Raw genomic sequence first — 18,154 nt, 5'->3', positions numbered from 1 at the left:
AAGAATAAAAAGAATAAAATTAGTAAAATGAATAAAATGAATAAAATGAATAAAATGAATAAAATGAAATAAAATGAATAAAATGAATAAAATGAATAAAATGCATAAAAAACAAAACAAAAACAAAGACAAAATATAAAAGCAACTCATGGGTCATAAAATCAGCATCCTACATGGCAGCGAAGGCCAAGGAGAAAAAGTGCGTTTTGAGGAGGCCTTTAAAGTGGGACAGTGAGGAGGCCTGCCTAATCTGCAGCGGTAGGCCGTTCCATAGTTTAGGAGCCACTACAGAGAAGGCGCGATCCCCTCTGAGTTTACGCCTGGTTTTAGGCACTGCCAGGAGCAGCTGGTCAGCTGACCTGAGGGAGCGGGAAGGTGCGTGAACGTGCAGCAGCTCAGAGAGGTAGGGGGGGGGGGGGCGAGGCCGTTTAGGGCTTTAAAAGCAAATAAAAGAACTTTAAAATTAGTTCTAAAATGCACAGGCAGCCAGTGGAGTGATGCTAAAATGGGGGAAATGTGCTCGTGCTTCCGTGTGCCAGTTAAAAGACGCGCAGCGGCGTTCTGTACAAGCTGGAGGCGAGCCACGGAAGATCCACTAACCCCAACATAAAGTGCATTACAGTAATCCAGCCGGGTGGTGACAAAGGCATGGATGACAGCCTCAAAATGCTGCCTCTGGAGCATGGGTTTTATTTTGGCAAGCTGTCTTAGTTGAAAAAAGATGGATTTAACCACTGCCTTAATCTGGCTATCCAGTTTTAAGTCATAATCAATTTTGATCCCTAGGTTTTTTACGATGGGTTTAACGTACTGGGCCAAGGGACCCAACTCAACCAGGGGGGTCACCGAGGAGCCACCGAACACCATGACCTCTGTTTTTTTGTCATTAAAATTTAAAAAGTTTAAAGCCATCCAAGCTTTGATGTCTTCTAGACATTTGAGCAGTGGCTGGATGGAGAAGGAGTCAGATTTCTTTAGGGGGACATGACTGACTGTCGTCTGCCTAGCAATGGAAGGCAATTCCATGCTTCTTGAGTATGGAACCTAGCGGCAGGAGATAGAGAGAAAAAAGGACAGCGCCTAATATTGAGCCCTGTGGGACCCCATACAGGAGAGGGGCAGTGGAAGACACAGAGTCTTCAAGGCTTACACAAAAGGATCGGTCTGCCGGGTAGGATTTGAACCAGTCCAGGGCTATGCCCTTGATGCCCACCCACTGCTCCAGGCGGGAAATCAGGATTTCGTGGCTCAAAGAGTACAGGCATGTGGTCAGAAAAGAAAGCATCGCAGAGCTCTAGGTTAGAAACAGGCAAACCATGAGACAAGACAAGATCGAGTGTATGTCCACGTTCCTGTGTTGGACCAGACACCTATTGGACGAGATCAAAAGAATCAATAATGTTCAGGAAGTCCTTTGCCATAGTGTTGTCAGGACAACAAACATGCACATTGAAATCCCCTGCAATAGGACACGGTCATATTTGGGCATGATGTCAGCCAGAAAAGCAGAAAAGTCACTTAGGAAGTCCTTATTATATTTCGGGGGGCGATAGACCACCGCACACAGCACTGTGTGGGGGCGATTCAGTTCGAACAAGCTCAGCTCAAAGCTGGAGAAAAGTGCCCGGGGTGCTAACCCTCTTCACCACATCCTGGAGGTTCAGAGCAGCAGCCGCAGCGGGTGGCTTAGCTTCCTGCGCTCACGGACGGAGCGACACAGGAAGTCCTTCGTCCCCACGGCCATCAGGCTGTTTAACAAGTCTGTCGATGGCAGGAGATCGCCGGCACGCAGCAGGACTAGAAGGTGAGACTGCGTGCCTCATGGGCGATGGGGTCATGGGGGCTGGGGCCCGCCAGACCAGTAGTGACAGTATGGGGGTCTGAGCACCACTCAGACGCTGCTGTGGTCTAGGTATGGGCACTGTGCAATTTGACTAGATATGGGCACTGTGCAATTTTGACAACTAGTATTTTAGTATTTTAGTTACCGTTCAATTGTATCTTAGTATTGTGGTAACTTTTAAATCTTCCTTTTAATCTTTTAATTGGCTCTTACTTCTTAATCTTTAACCAGAAACCTGCCTGTCATGTTACCGTCTTGTACTGTCTGTATTGTCATGTTTGTTGGTTTGTGCTATGTCATGTCTCATTTTGTCTTTGGCCTGCGAGCTGCTATACTGGATACCTGAATTTCCTCACGGATTAATAAAGTACTTACCTACCTACCTACTACTACTGCTTGGAAACCGTCAGGTCACCGGATCTCAACCAAACTTTGTTTACTTGTGCACATACCAACTCTGAATAAATGTGCACTATTCAGTGTCTATATTATCTGACATATACCCCCCAAGTCACCTGAAGCTTGGACCCCGCATCGCCGCTTGCAGCTATATTTTTAATATATAATTGGTGTGATAATCAGAATGTTATAACATTGTAACCTTAAAACCTTATGTATTCATAGTGACCAGACAACATGGATATAGCTTAGAGACAATAAGCCAACTTATTAAGAATATTTCGGGTTTGAGCCGGGCTTGGGCCCATAAATGCAGCCAATGGGATGGGCCAGGTCGGGTCAGGCTTGGTTTTTTTGGGCCGTCTACGGCCAAGCCATATTTTAGTAACACAAGCACCACAGGGACTGTTACACAGTTACTGAATATTGCTGTTCATTACACAGCATGACGCACTGTGTGTGTGTATGTGTGTGTGTGTGTGTGTGTGTGTGTGTGTGTGTTACTCACCTAGCTGTTGATCTGGTGTGTTCTTTGTATTTGATCTGGGGTCAGGACAGCGATAGTTGTCTGCCCTTTCATAGATTATCACTGTCCTCTCCTCCGCCTCGTCGATGTGAACGTGCTCAGACATCTCCATCTTCTGTCTCAATCATCAATCACTGACATATCTGGACTTATCTTATTTTCAGTTTGCATTCATTTTTTGTGATCTAAGTCAAAATAAAGCTTGTGTTTCCTCGCTCCATCCCTTCAGTATCATGTGTCTCTGTGCAGCTTCTATACAATAGTTTCTGCGCATTTCCTCCTCACCTCGCTATAAGTGACACTTTTTATTAGACTATTTTTAGCCTGGGTGCTGTGGCCGACCAATCACACAGCTCACAGGAACCTGTCTTAACAGGAAACACTCATTGTGGTCGTGGGGTAAAGTTAAGACATTTGTTATAGTTCTAATTGTTGTGAGACACATAAACTACATGGCATTGTAAATCTACACTTCATTTGAAATCTATGCATCCATGCATTCATAAAGAAATATTAAATCATAAATGAATCAATCTATTTCGAGTTGCCATGTCATTTGCACAAGCAAGACTTCTGTTCAAGTTGCACATGCTCAGAATGCAGTTTTTGCACACTATGCTAAAACAGCCTTTTTGTAAAAGCATATCCTTGATCCGAAGCCTTTAAGCCAGGGGGGTGTAATGTTGTGTGTGTGTGTGTGGGTGGAGGTGTAAGAGTGTGTGCGTGCGTGTGTGTGTGTGTGTGGGGGGGGGGGGGGGGGGGGGGGGGGGGGTGTGCTGCTTCTGCTGCACAGGAATTGGTGTGAATTAGCTTTGCACAATCAAGTGAGACTTCTGTTGAGGTTGCACAGGCCCATAAATTCAGGTTTTTGCACACTATAATAAAACTGACTCTTAGTGAAAGCATTTCCTAGGCTTGATCAAATGAAGACTGGTTGTTCTCATAATGGATTCAGAACTGATTCACATCCTCATGTCAGCGTGGTGATTTTGTCTAATTAGTTTTTGACTGTAAAAGACCAAGCTGTGAACAAACTGAATCAACTGTTGATGGGTTTATTCACCATCCAATAATATGGTGGTGCACTGCACAGGAATTTTAGGAAATCATAGCGTGTTTCTAAAAACATTGTTTCAATGTTATCTTACCAGTCGGTAAGATTTAACAAGCGGCTTTATTTAGCAAAAAAAAGCAGAGTTTGCAATGTACTTTATCATAAGGCAAAAATTAAAGAATTGTAATGAGTTCAAAATTGGGAAGCACATTGTAAAGGTGATTAAAAATAAAAACACAAAAGCAAAATTACATTGTAAAAACATGCAAAACTACAGTAGGTTGATGGAAGTGTGAGATGTGATTTGAAAGATCATATTGAAGTAGCTTATCTAAGTTCTTCAGGCAGATGTTGCATGGTCTAGTCTTACTAACTAAAATCACTTTAAGTCTTGAGTCGAGACTGAAGAAAAGAGGAACTGTTAAATCTACACTTCTACTGAATGCTTAACAAATACTGATCCTGGTCCCAACAGCTATTCTTGTTCTGAAGCTCTGAGACAAATATTACAAAGTGCTTTACAAACAATAAAACACAATCTCTTAAAAGGAGCATTTCACGTTCTCTGTGTGAATGACAATGACAGTCTTGGTGTGAGGTGTAAAGTCACAATATGTTTTCATTTGAGATGACACATAATGTTAGAAGTCAATCACTTTTTCACAGACCCAGTAATACAATGAGTCACACCTGGCATCATTCCAGCTGTTTAGTTGTTGAGGCCAATTGATAACACAGTCCTCTCTTTGCATATTGTCATCGGGCTGACCTCTCTTCCAGAACCTGTTTAAGAAAGAAAAGAGTCAACTGTACTTGATGGAAAATCAGAAGCACGATGCATCATCAGGCCAACCTGTTGACTGACTGGTAAGACTGAAGAATGGATGTCTTACCCTGTGCTGTTCAGACGTGTCCCATCCACCCATTTCCAGATTCCCTCCTCATCCCTGTCACTCAAACCAATCCAGGTGTACTTGTTCAAGGAATTGATGAATTTCTGTTGAATTGTTGAAAAGACAAATGACATCAACACACACTTATGAAGCACTGTGGAGTGTTAACAAAGTAAACACAAGAGATTCTAAAGAGGTTTTTAAAATCAAGCAGGAACTGGGGGGGAGTGTTTTGCCACTTTTCCCTTTACCTGTTCTTCTTCACTGTTTATGATGACCAGGTGTGCTCCTCCCTGTATACAGTCCTGCCTGCTGTCCTCCCAGCTCTTTACATCTTTAGAGATGTAGTAAAAACTGTTGCTGAATGATCTACATCCTTGATCTTCACAGAAATGCTCTGCAAGAGGAGAGGATGAGAGTGAGCAGCAAATAAAAGCACAAATGCATTATGCACTCAAATGTAAAGTACATTAGGGCATTCACCAACTATTTGACTGGTCGACTAGTAAAACCACTAGAGTAAACAACACGTTATGCACTCTGTGGACATGCATGTTAATTGTCCAGATTGCTATAGTAGTTTCACAAGTTATATGTGAAGTTGATCTATGTTTGGGCATAACGGTACTTTAGCGCATCATCAGTCTCAATAGCAGCGGTGGACATAACGTTTGTTGTTGTTGAACATAGATTTGTTTTAACAATCATTTTCTACATTATGCCAGAATTTAAACTATTTGGACAAATTAGTGGCGTTATTACTGCAGTCACTCAATCAGCAAATCTAGTTCAGACAAGACAAGAGTGCTGGGTTTAGTCCAATCAGATCGCAGTTAATTTGTAAACAACCTCTCAGAGCCAATTGAGGGCTCTGCTTTTCCCCAGGTTGGTCCCGCCTACTACATTAGTTATGCCAGAATGTCAAAAGCCCTGCTTCCTGGTTGTATTCGAGACCTTTGACGTGAGTTGAGCGTTTTTATTGGGGGGGGAAAAAACTCAGACTAGTCAACTACCTTTAGGGACGACTAGCCGACTAGTAAAATTCACTAGTCGTGAATGCCCTACAGTACATGCATGCTCATATACTCTCTCTCACACACACACACACACACACACACACACACACACACACACACACACAGAAACACAAGCAGAATAAGACAGACAGACTCACTGAGGGTCTTCCTGTTTTCAGCGCAGGTCTTGTTGAGGGTCTGCAGTTTGTTGAGCGTCTCTTCTAAGATGGCAGCTTTTGACACAGGAAATACAAACAATGGTGGACAAATGTGCACATCATCTTCTAGCTTTATACAGAAATAATAGTCTGCAAGAGGAGAGGATCTGAAGAGTGAGCAGCAAATAAAAGCACCAATCTATGCACACAAATGTACAGTACATTTGTACACACACACACACACACACACACACACACACACACACACACACACACACACACACAGACACACTTACTCACACACACACACCTACACACACACACCTACACGCACACACACCTACACGCACACACACCTACACGCACACACACACACACACACACACACACACACTCACTGAGCTCAAATAAATCAAAAAAGCAAATAAAAGCACAAATGTATATGCAAACTCATGTTAATGCACACACACACACACACACACACACACACGTGCGCGTGCGCGCACACACGCGCATATCCCTCGGGCACACACACACACACACACACACACACACACACACACACACACACACACACACACACACTAGGGATGCAGCGGTTTCCGGTTTGAAGGTATACCCCGGTTTGAAAAAGTCACGGTATCAAAACCACTAAGATTTGCCGTCATACCTTCTCCACGGTATCAGCTGTTTCCCCAAAACAACGTGCCGGTTGCTTGCAGAGTGCAGCTTACGCGGCCCCTCCCCCTTGCTGCATGCCTACCTAGACGCACAGTAGTGAGGAGCTGCCCTTGACTGTGTTTACAACCGTGTGTGTGATAAAGCAGGAGAACGCAAGGAAGGACCCCCCTGAACTTTCCCCCCATCTAAAAAGACGACGTCGGCTGTATGGGAATATTTCGGCTATTGTAAAATCACAGATGGCCATAGCCTCAACGCGAGACTCATCAGAATGACTGATGAGTCTCGCGTTGAGCCTAGGATGGCCAGGGCTTAGATCTGTGTGAGCACGACTCGTTATTTGTCAAATTCAAGCTACATTAAAACGTTGTCTTGCTTCAACATACATCGCATTGGACATAAACTATTTCCACCCGCAGGTTTGAGGAGTAGCTAACAAACGTCAGATAAGTGCTAAATGCTGAAGAGTGCTAATCTCTTGTGCGATAGAGGAAGTGCATGCCTTACAGTGGACCACAACGCCTATGAGGGCAGCCAGTAGGAGAAGACATGTCAGCAGCAGACACACCGTAGTCGCCTTGCAGGGCTTGGTCACTGGCTGGATAACAACACCTGGAAGAACAAGACAGGCCAATAGAGGTTAGATTCCGAGACCCGAATTTCCCCTCTATTCCTCGGGCTCGGGCCGGGCCGTGCTCATGGTCATATAATACCTTTTTAGGGGTCCAAGCACGAAGTGCGTGGACCCCTATTGTAATTGTTCCGATTATTGTTTTTCTTCTTCTCTGGTAAAACTGTATGTACAGCAGAAACTGTAATGCTCAGCGTAGCCAGACTGGGCACATAGATTGTAAATGTGCCTCACTACTCAGAAACAAAAAATGACCCATATCGGCCAGATGGTGGCGCTATAACAGACCATTTCGCGTTATGGTCCATATCTTCTGAACCGTGTGTCCTATACTCAAAATGTCACTTCTCCTGGATTCCTTGGATCAATACGCATCTATCCATATAGGCCACGCCCATTTGCGTGTGCCTAGATTTTCCGCCATTTTGAATTAGATCAAAAACCTACTTTTGCGAACTCCTCCTAGACCGTTTGGCCAAATCACACGGAAATTCTTCTGGGTCATCTATGGACTACCCCGACCTAAAGTTATTAAAGGATTTCGGATACGTGAAACCGTTTTGAAATTATAAATGTCTAAACTTTTGTGTATTTGCTTTTGTTCTTTTCCTGCCCTAAAAGTGTGTGGATCTCAGAAACCATACACCCCCCATCACCCAAACTTTCCACACAGGTTCACGACATCACCCACTACTCAGAGAGTAAAACAATTACACCAATCCACCAGATGGTGGCGCTATGACAGTTAATTTCACGTTTTTTGGTCCATAACTTCTGAACCACGAGCCGTAGAATCAAAATTCCACATCTACTGGTTTCCCTGGAGCATCATGCATCTAACCTACTAGGCCACGCCCATTTCTGTCTGGTAGATTTCCCGCCATTTTGAATTTGATCAAAAACCTACTTTTGCGAACTCCTCCTAGACCGTTTGGCCAAATCACACAAAAAATGTTTTGGGTCATCTACGGACTACCCTGACCTAAACTTATCAAAGGATTTTGGATACGTGAAACGGTTTTGAAATGATAAATCTCTAAACTTTTAATGAAACACACCCCATCAATTACAACTAGCGCTGCTACTACTGCTACCACTCCCACTACTACCAACACTACTACTACTACTATTACTGCTACTACTACTACTGCTTGGAAACCGTCAGGTCACCGGATCTCAACCAAACTTTGTTTACTTGTGCACATACCAACTCTGAATAAATGTGCACTATTCAGTGTCTATATTATCTGACATATACCCCCCAAGTCACCTGAAGCTTGAACCCCGCATCGCCGCTTGCAGCTATATTTAGGGGTCCAAGCACGAAGTGCGTGGATCCCTATTGTATCTGTTCCGATTATTATATTATTATTTTTTCTTCTTCTCCGGTAAAACTGTATGTACAGCAGAAACTGTAAGGCTCAGCATAGCCAGACTGGGCACATAGATTGTAAATGTGCCTCACTACTCAGAAACAAAAAATTACCCATATCGGCCAGATGGTGGCGCTATAACAGACCATTTCGCGTTATGGTCCATATCTTCTGAACCGTGTGTCCTATACTCAAAATTTCACTTCTCCTGGATTCCTTGGATCAATACGCATCTATCCATATAGGCCCCGCCCATTTGCGTGTGCCTAGATTTTCCGCCATCTTGAATTTTATAAGAAACCTACTTTTGCGAACTCCTCCTAGACCGTTTGGCCAAATCACACCGAAATTATTCTGGGTCATCTATGGCCTACCCCGACCAAAAGTTATTAAAGGATTTTGGATACGTGAAACCGTTTTAAAATTATAAATGTCTAAACTTTTGTGTATTTGCTTTTGTTCTTTTCCTGCCCTAAAAGTGTGTGGATCTCAGAAACCATACACCCCCCATCACCCAAACTTTCCACACAGGTTCACGACATCACCCACTACTCAGAGTAAAAAAATTACACCAATCCACCAGATGGTGGCGCTATAACAGCCAATTTCACGTTTGTCGGTCCATAACTTCTGAACCGCGAGCTGTAGAATCAAAATTCCACATCTACTGGATTCCCTGGAGCATCATGCATCTAACCTACTAGGCCACGCCCATTTCTGTGTAGTAGATTTCCCGCCATTTTGAATTTGATCAAAAACCTACTTTTGCGAGCTCCTCCTAGACCGTTTGGCCAAATCACACAAAACTTTCTGGGTCATCTATGGACTACCCCGACCTAAGGTTATTAAAGGATTTTGGATACGTGAAACTGTTTTGAAATGATAAATCTCGAAACTTTTAATGAAACACACGCCAACACTAAATTGCCCACAACTCATTAACCGGTCAATTACAACTACTGCTGCTACTACTGCTACCACTCCCACTACTACCAACACTACTACTACTACTATTACTACTTCTGCTACTATTACTACTACTACTACTACTACTACTACAACTACTGGAAGTTGGAATGTAGCATTTTGGGTGGGGTTAATGTGTTTTGGGGTTCTGCATCTGCTGTAGCATAATACATAGTTCGTTTAGATGTCACACAGTAATGCCCGATCCACAAAGACTTGACACCCACGTTTGAATAAAAACTAGTTTATGCCATACTAAGGTTACATCCGTGCCTTGTCATTGCTGTAGAAGGATGGTTTAGGGGTAGGGTAGCAGACACCAAAGCTGGAGGTCCTGGGTTCAAACCACGGCCAGGTAACTGTTTTATTTTTTGAAAATGTAGAATAAAGGTTAATCTGGATATAATTATGTATAACGCTGCTGAATACACACTGTGTACATAGCAGAATAACTGAATATGCCTATTCATGGTAACGTCATATTTTGACGTCATCTTGACATTCCTGTGTAGATGTCTAAATGATCCCCAAATCGGCTGTGATTTGGCCTAGTCCTGGACGTCACTGAAAGATGATATCAGAACATCATCATGATGTAATTGTGTTTGCTGGGAGCCTTCTTTCAGATATATGAGAGGAAAAACATTCCAATACATTATTGTGTCTTCAGATGTGAAAGGTCCAAAAAGAGAATTATCCTTGTCACTCATGTGCTCATTGTAACAGCACAACCCACACCAATTAGTTCAAACACCTCCATTCACGGCAGACTTTTAATGTAAAGTGGTGCATTATGTGTGTAATACAAAACTGTCCTTAATGGTAAATAGACTGCATAACAAGCTGCCATGCAGGGTGCTGGCTATAGTCACCAAAAGCAATTTCAGGGATAAAACCCATCAACCATCTGTAGTGGACGCCACTACGCCCTATGGTTTGATGTGTGTGTGGGAAAGACACAATGACAACTGAAAATTCTGATTTCAGAACACAAAATCTCTATCATGAGACAAGAACTAACCTCTCCTGTTGCAAAACACGTTCTTGAACACAGCCACGCAATCTCCAGCTAACATTTCCAAGATATTGAAAAAGTTCATGAAACACCGCAAAATAAGGAGGCAACATGTGGGGTTTTAATTACTGTTACTGACTTAACTGTTTGAAGTTGAAAGTTGTTCATCCCACGTGGGGTTTGAACTTTGAGCCGCAATGGTCTTTAGTTAGCTTAAGTCAAGAGCTTTACCAAGTGAGCTATCCAGACTGTTGTATTTTATTTTGTAGACCATATTATATGTATCTGCAGAGCCAGAGAAGTACTTGATGTATTGACAGTATGTTCTACCCAAATACCACTTTCTGTCCAGATACTTAAAGGGATATTGTACACAAAAACTGACACCCTGACTGACCCCATCACCCTTACTGACCACTACACCCTTACTGAACATGCTTGGACCCCGTCATCGCCGCTTGCGGCTATATTTTTAATATATAATTGGTGTGATAATCAGAATGTTATAACATTGTAACCTTAAAACCTTATGTATTCATAGTGAACAGACAACATGGATATAGTTTAGAGATAATAAGCCAACTTATTAAGAATATTTTGGGTTTGAGCCGGGCTTGGGCCCATAAATGCAGCCAATGGGATGGGCCAGGTCGGGTCAGGCTTGGTTTTTTTTGGGCCGTCTACGGCCAGGTCATGTTTTAGTAACACAAGCACCACAGGGACTGTTACACAATTACTGAATATTGCTGTTCATTACCAGTGTTGGAGGTAACTCATTACAGAAGTAACATATTACATGTAATATATTACTTTTAGCAGTAACTCAGTAATATAACTTATTACTTATAGGATTTCAGTAATATTATACCAGTTACTTTGTAAAGTAACTCAAGTTACAAATTGAGTTTCTTTTTTAATCAAAGCACATATTTAAAAAAGATACAATCATGTCCTAATCAAACTGTGTGTTTTTATGCAAATAAACACTATAGATGACAATAACAAAGGAAAATAATAACATTTAGAATGTTGGATTGTTTACACTGACTTCAAGGCAGTTGAAATTATTTTTTGGGATGGTTCCGGGACGGCGATGTCATTCTGCTGCTGCTGTTGTTTTGGTGAAAGTAATGCAAAAGTAGTGTAATAAGTAACGAGTTACTCTACACAGACAGTACTATTGTAAAGTAACTTATTACTTCCAAATGAAAGTAACTAGTAATATGTAGTATATTACATTTTGAAAGTAGCTTGCCCAACACTGGTTCTCACCATGTATAAATTACATGTACCTAAATACTTATTCAATTAGGCTATGAATGTAGTGTAATAATAATAATAATGAATGATTGTACTGACATCAAACAATACACTCATTAACACAACATAAAATAAAGACAAATGTATCCTAAGGGAGACAATAGGCTAATATAATCTAAATGAATTGTATCTTGTAGAGTTGGATCTCAGAGGTGCCGTGGAGACAGAACTCCAGCAGCAGAAGCAACGTTACTGTAAGTGTTGTGGTTTGTGCTTTATGATTTTCATCTTTTATGTGAGCACAGGCAGCAGGATCAGCCACAGTACTCTATCTTGTGGCAGGTCTAGACATGATATTTCTAGTATACTGTTGAAGGCCACAATCTTCTAGCATGTTTTTAGCAGGCAGCAAGCTCAGACTTGGACATGAAGCTATGCGGAAGTGATGAAATCTGTAGTTACTCAAATGGCCATGATGTGAGGCTGGCTCCAAAAGCCAGTCAGTCCCTGTTCACCCCCATGTTAAAATGCACTGTCTTTACAACAGGATTAAACATGTTTACAGCCTGGTTCAAAACACGGTTTTGTTTTGGTGAGTTATATAACTCACTAAATGAGTGAGTTCTATAACTCACTTGTTTAGTGAGTTATATTATATATTATATTATTATTACAGCATGACGCACTGTGTGTGTGTGTGTGTGTGTGTGTGTGTGTGTGTGTGTGTGTGTGTGTGTGTGTGTGTGTGTGTGTGTGTGTGTGTTACTCACCTAGTTGTTGATCTGGTGTGTTCTTTGTATTTGATCTGGGGTCAGGACAGCGATAGTTGTCTGCCCTTTCATAGATGTGAACGTGCTCACACATCTCCATCTTCTGTCTCAATCATCAATCACTGACATATCTGGACTTATCTTATGTTCAGTTTGCATTCATTTTTTGTGATCTAAGTCAAAATAAAGCCTGTGTTTCCTCGCTCCATCCCTTCAGTATCATGTGTCTCTGTGCAGCTTCTATACAATAGTTTCTGATCATTTCCTCCTCACCTCTCTAGGAGTGGGACTTTATATTAGACTATTTTTAGCCTGGGTGCTGTGGCCGACCAATCACACAGCTCACAGGAACCTGTCTTAACAGGAAAGACTCATTGTGGTAGTGGGGTAAAGTTCAAGTCAAGTCAAGTCAAGTTTATTTATATAGCCCTAATTCACAAGCATGTCTCAGAGGGCTTCACAGAAAGTATGTCTAGCTAATTCTAGCTGACACAACAGTAACAAGAATATACAGAATAAAGATAACATTTGAACAATTGATAATATAGAAAATATAGGAATGAGGGGAGAGCAGAGGAGAGCGCAGGAGAAGGGAGAATAGCAGGGGGAATGTGAGAGAGTGATGGGGTGGGGAGGGTATAGGAGGTGGGGAAGGAGCAAGAGGAGAGAGCAGGAGAGGGGAAGGGAGGGGAGGTGTGGGGGAGAAGAGAGCAGGGGGAGGGAGGAGGTGGGGAGAGAATGAGCAATATAGACGGAGGAGAGGTGGGAGGTGGGGAGAAAATAGGAATGTGGAGGAGGAGAGAAGGAGAGATGGGGGTGCAGGGGAGGGAGAGCCAGGGTAGAGAAGCAGGGGGAGCGCGAGGGAGGGAGGAGGCGGGGAGACCTCTCCGCCCCCCCCCCCCCCCCCCCCCAGAGAGGACAGAGAGGAGGAGAGAACAGAGAAGGAGAGGTGGGAGGGTGCAGGGGAAGGAGTGCAGGGGGAGAGGAGGAGAGAACAGAGAAGGAGAGGTGGGAGGGTGCAGGGGGAACGCGGGAGGAGGAGGCGGGGGAGGGAACAGACCTCTCCGCCCCCTCCTCCCCCCCCCCCCCCCCCCCCCCCCCCGAGAGGACAGAGAGGAGGAGAGAGCAGAGAAGGAGAGGTGGGGGGGTGCAGGGGAAGGAGTGCAGGGGGAATGTGAGAGAGGGGAGAGGACAGAGAGGAGGAGAGAACAGAGAAGGAGAGGTGGGAGGGTGCAGGGGAGGGAGAGCAGGGGGAACGTGGGAAGAGGCGGCGGGGGAGGGAAGAGCATGGGAAGAGAGGAGGCGGGGGGGGGGAGTGGGAAATGTGGGAGAGGGGGGAACAGGAGGGGGAAGAAGGGAAAGGAGCGGGGGAAAGAGAAAGAGAGGGGGGGGGGAGATCAGACAACTGACTACTCTAAGCATTAACCAGAGCTAACTGGGACATAGTATCTAGCTAATCTACAGCCTAATCTGGCCTATCCTACTCTGCTCTAGTCTGATCTTTGCCTGAACACTATAACAGGTCAGCCTTAGGCTGTAGCTAATCTATCGCCTACCTAAACTGTTCTAAACCAACCGGCAGCCCTCGACCAGTGATGAAGGGCACCGATGCCCCCCGCCCCGGCCCCCCCCCCCCCCCCCACATAAGGCGTGGGAGAGAAGGCCGGGCCGGGACACAGCGGCATCCCCACACCCCCAGTGAACGCAAGAAAACCTTTCCACCATATGGATTGCCTCAGTGACTTGGCTTGGCTGAGGAGGAACCTTGTGAGGTCGTTGTGCTACAGGGGCCCAGCAATGGTCGCCTGGGTAAACCCACCCCCCACGCGACCCGCTCCCAGACCCGCCCCCAGCTAGTGACTGGGAACTGAGAGAGCAGGCCACGCGGGGGGCGGGCCCACCCAGGCAGTGGACCCAGCAGTGGACCCCCATCCGGGGACTCCCCTCCGAGACAGGCCGAGAGATGCCGGGCTAAACCATGTACAGAGTTTTCCGGCAATGAAACTCTGTAAATGGTTTATTATGGAAATAAAATTTACAAAAGAACAGAAAATTGAAAATGTAAAAAAAAAGAGTCCAACAGAGGGATATAAAAATGTAGTTTTTAAATTATCCTAAAATCAGGGAAGGGAGTTGAAAATGTAAAAAGTAGAGTCCAAAGGAAATAGAAAATGTAGTCTTTAAGTGTTCGTAGGTTTAGAGAATACTAGCTAAGAGGAGGGGAGGGGAGGATAAGAGTCGGAGGTGATGATTAAGGGGAGGGGAGGATAGGAGTTGGAGGTGATGAGGCCGGGGGGGGGGGGGGGTCCCCCCCTTCCCTTAGGCAGGCAGGTGACCAGGATGATGAGGATAGGGGTCGGTGGTGGTGAAGAGCCCGGGGTGTCAGACAGTAGAAGGAGTAGCGGGTAGATGGCCTAGAGTGACGACAGGTGGCTAGGGCGATGACGGCCGGACCTAGGGCTGCAGCGGCGGGGGTGTACGTCAGGCCAATGAAGGACACCTGAGGGGGAGAGAGAGAAGAGAGCGGGGGAATCTGCGCAGAGGTGGAACTAACTCTATAGACAATAAAATTAGGTCAAAACAAAATTTATTAGGATTTTTTTTTTTTAGGATGACTAATACTATACTGCTAATTCAGGTCTAAGTACCACCTAACACCACTGTCAATGATTCAGCCCTGTTGATGCGGACCGTTAATCATGACCTACAACAAACAAAACTAAATTAGGTCAAGTCTAAGTTTATACTGATACTGCTGGCTTGTGATTGCCCGCTCAGCAGTTCAGGACTAAGTTTATTCACCAGCTATTAGATTTTGTATCTAAGCTACTGGGTCGACTGATGCCATATTATTAAATTAGGTCAAGTATAGGTTTATACTGATATTGCTGGCTTGAGACAGCCCGCTCAGCAATTCAGGATTGTATGTACTCAAGAGCTAATAAATATTTCTAGAGAATGACATCATCAAACACAACCATCAAGCACAACCAAATGATTGGGAGAATAAATGGGTTTTGAGTCTAGTTTTGAAGATTTCAAAGGAGCCAGCTTCCCTAACTGACAGAGGAAGCTGGTTCCAGAGATGTGGAGCACGGTAAGAAAATGCTCTGCTACCTGCTGATTTTTTCTTAATTTTAGGGACGGTAAGATAATTACCGTCCTGTGAGCGGAGAGTACGCGTGGGAACATAAGGAATGATTAGCTCAGATAAGTACGGGGGTGCGAGCCCGTGCAAAGATTTATAGGTTAACAGAAGCACCTTAAAGTCTGATCTGGCCTGAATTGGGAGCCAGTGGAGGGAGATTAAGACCGGAGTTATATGATCAAACTTCTTAGTTCTAGTTAGAATTCTAGCAGCGGCGTTTTGCACGAGTTGTAATTTATTTGTGCTACAAAGTGGAAGGCCAGAGAATAAGACATTACAGTAGTCGAGTCTAGATGAAACAAAGGCATGTATTAAGGTTTCGGCATCCGTTGCATTTAGCAAGGGACGGATCTTTGAGATATTGCGAAGATGAAAGAAAGCTATTTTAGTGATATCCTTAATGTGAGCATTGAATGACAGAGTAGGATCAAAGGTAACACCTAGGTTTTTCACCTTTGAGTTTGGAGTAATTACGCAGTTCTCAATGTTCAGACTAAGATCAGTGAGAAATGGAAGTTGGGTTTTTGGGCCAACAACTAGTAGTTCAGTTTTGTTGGCGTTTAGTCGTAAGAAATTATTTGACATCCAATCTGTAACAGCGATTAAGCAGGATTCAAGATTAGCGAGTTTAGAGCGATCGTCTGGTCTAATTGGTATATAAATTTGGGTATCATCGGCATAACAGTGAAAGTTAATGCCATATCTACGGAAAATTTCGCCAAGAGGCAGTAAGTAAACTCCAAAGAGTAAGGGACCCAGGACTGATCCCTGCGGTACACCAAACTTCACTGAGGAGAAAGTGGACATAATATTTTTATATGAGACACAGTGTGTCCTATCAGACAAATATGACTTTAGCCAGGATAGGGCAGTGCCCCGGATACCTACGTAGTTAGATAAGCGGTCTAGGAGGATCTTATGATCGATTGTATCGAAGGCTGCGCTTAAGTCTAATAAAATGAGAAGAGAGGAGAAATTAGAGTCGGACGCAAGGAGAAGGTCATTGGTTACTTTTGTAAGAGCAGTTTCAGTACTATGGAGTGATCTAAAACCAGATTGAAAGGGATCGAGAAGTTTATTATGTGAGAGGTAGTCAGTTAATTGTGTCGAGACTACTCTTTCAAGAACTTTAGAGAGGAAGGGGAGATTTGAGATTGGCCTGAAGTTGTTAAGAACCTCAGAATCAAGGTTTGGCTTTTTAAGTAGAGGTTTGATTACAGCAGATTTGAAGGAGGCAGGGACAATGCCAGAGGAGAGGGAGCTATTGATAATGTTAAGTAAGGGGGGGCCTAGTATTGGAAGGAGTTCCTTAATCAACTTTGCAGGGAGAGGGTCGAATAAACAGGTTGTGGATTTAGATGAAAGTACAATTTTTGAAAGTGCATTTAGAGAGATAGTCTCAAAATTCGAGAGTATAGTACTCTCGTCTAAGGTTCTAAGGACAGGGCTAGGAGAGGGGTTAGCACCCTTTGTGAGTAATAGAGAGTTGCTAATTTCATCTCTAATACAGATAATTTTACGGTTAAAGAAGTCAAGGAAGTCATTAGCTGTAAATGGAGAGTTTGTATTGGGGGAGGGTTTGCGAGTAAGATTTGCGACCGTGTCAAATAGAAATTTAGGATTATTTTTATTAGTGTTAATAAGATCTGATAGGTAGGAGGCTCTTGCAGCGGAGAGCATACATTTGTATTTTAGTAGGCTATCACTCCAAGCTAGTCGATAGACTTCAAGCTTGGATGATCGCCATTTACGTTCTAGTTTTCTGCATATTAGTTTTTGTGCGCGTGTATCGTCAGTATACCAAGGCGAGGGTTTTTTAGGGCGACGGATTTTAGTACGTAGAGGTGCGATAGAATCAAGCGAGGCGAGTAGGATTGAATTAAATTGATTTGTGAATTCATTAATGGAGTCGATCCGCTCTGGGAGAGAGGAAAGCGGCCCCGATAACAAATCAGCGAGTTCAATGGGAGTAGAACTATCGATACGCCGGGCGGTGTAGGTATCGGCTAGGTTTGATTGCCGGAGGGGCAGGTCTATTTTAAATTTAATGAGATAATGATCTGACAGTGCTGGAGGGTATATCATGACTGACAGATCTGAGACGTTAATCCCACGAGCGAGGACGAGATCAAGCGTGTTGCCGTTAGAATGCGTTTGTTCATGAACCAGCTGAGCAAAGCCAAGGGTGTCGACTAAAGATAGAAAGGCTTTGCAGAGTGGGTCAGCTTTACAGTTAACATGAATATTGAAATCGCCAATGATAAGGATACTATCCGTGCGGGTTACGAGGTCAGAGAGAAAATTGGAAAATTCATCAAGAAAAGATGAATAGGGCCCAGGTGGGCGGTAGAGCATAACTAGGTAGAAGGCTCCGAGGCCAGCTATATTAGAGTGTCTCATAGTAAGTATCTCACAAGATAG

The 18,154-nt window shown here is 43.8% G+C and overlaps 1 protein-coding gene across 1 annotated transcript; it reads right to left on the bottom strand.

Annotated features, from left to right (window-relative positions):
- Positions 1-3,826: 3,826 nt before the first annotated feature.
- LOC310799919 (hepatic lectin-like) lies at positions 3,827-12,833 on the bottom strand. Its single transcript, XM_083662528.1, has 6 exons — positions 12,586-12,833; positions 7,078-7,182; positions 5,890-5,964; positions 4,967-5,112; positions 4,716-4,819; positions 3,827-4,605 (listed from the first exon to the last, which is right to left on the bottom strand). Exons 1-6 carry the CDS (start codon positions 12,683-12,685, stop codon positions 4,464-4,466), a joined length of 672 nt encoding a protein of 223 aa, XP_083518654.1. The 5' UTR covers positions 12,686-12,833; the 3' UTR covers positions 3,827-4,463.
- Between the last annotated feature and the right edge of the window lie 5,321 nt (positions 12,834-18,154).

Source organism: Poromitra crassiceps (genome assembly GCF_964638095.1).
Source record: "Poromitra crassiceps genome assembly, chromosome: 29".
Classification (NCBI taxonomy): domain Eukaryota; kingdom Metazoa; phylum Chordata; class Actinopteri; order Beryciformes; family Melamphaidae; genus Poromitra; species Poromitra crassiceps.
Note: the sequence above shows the minus strand (reverse complement) of the source record. Positions and strands in the feature narration are given on the sequence as shown.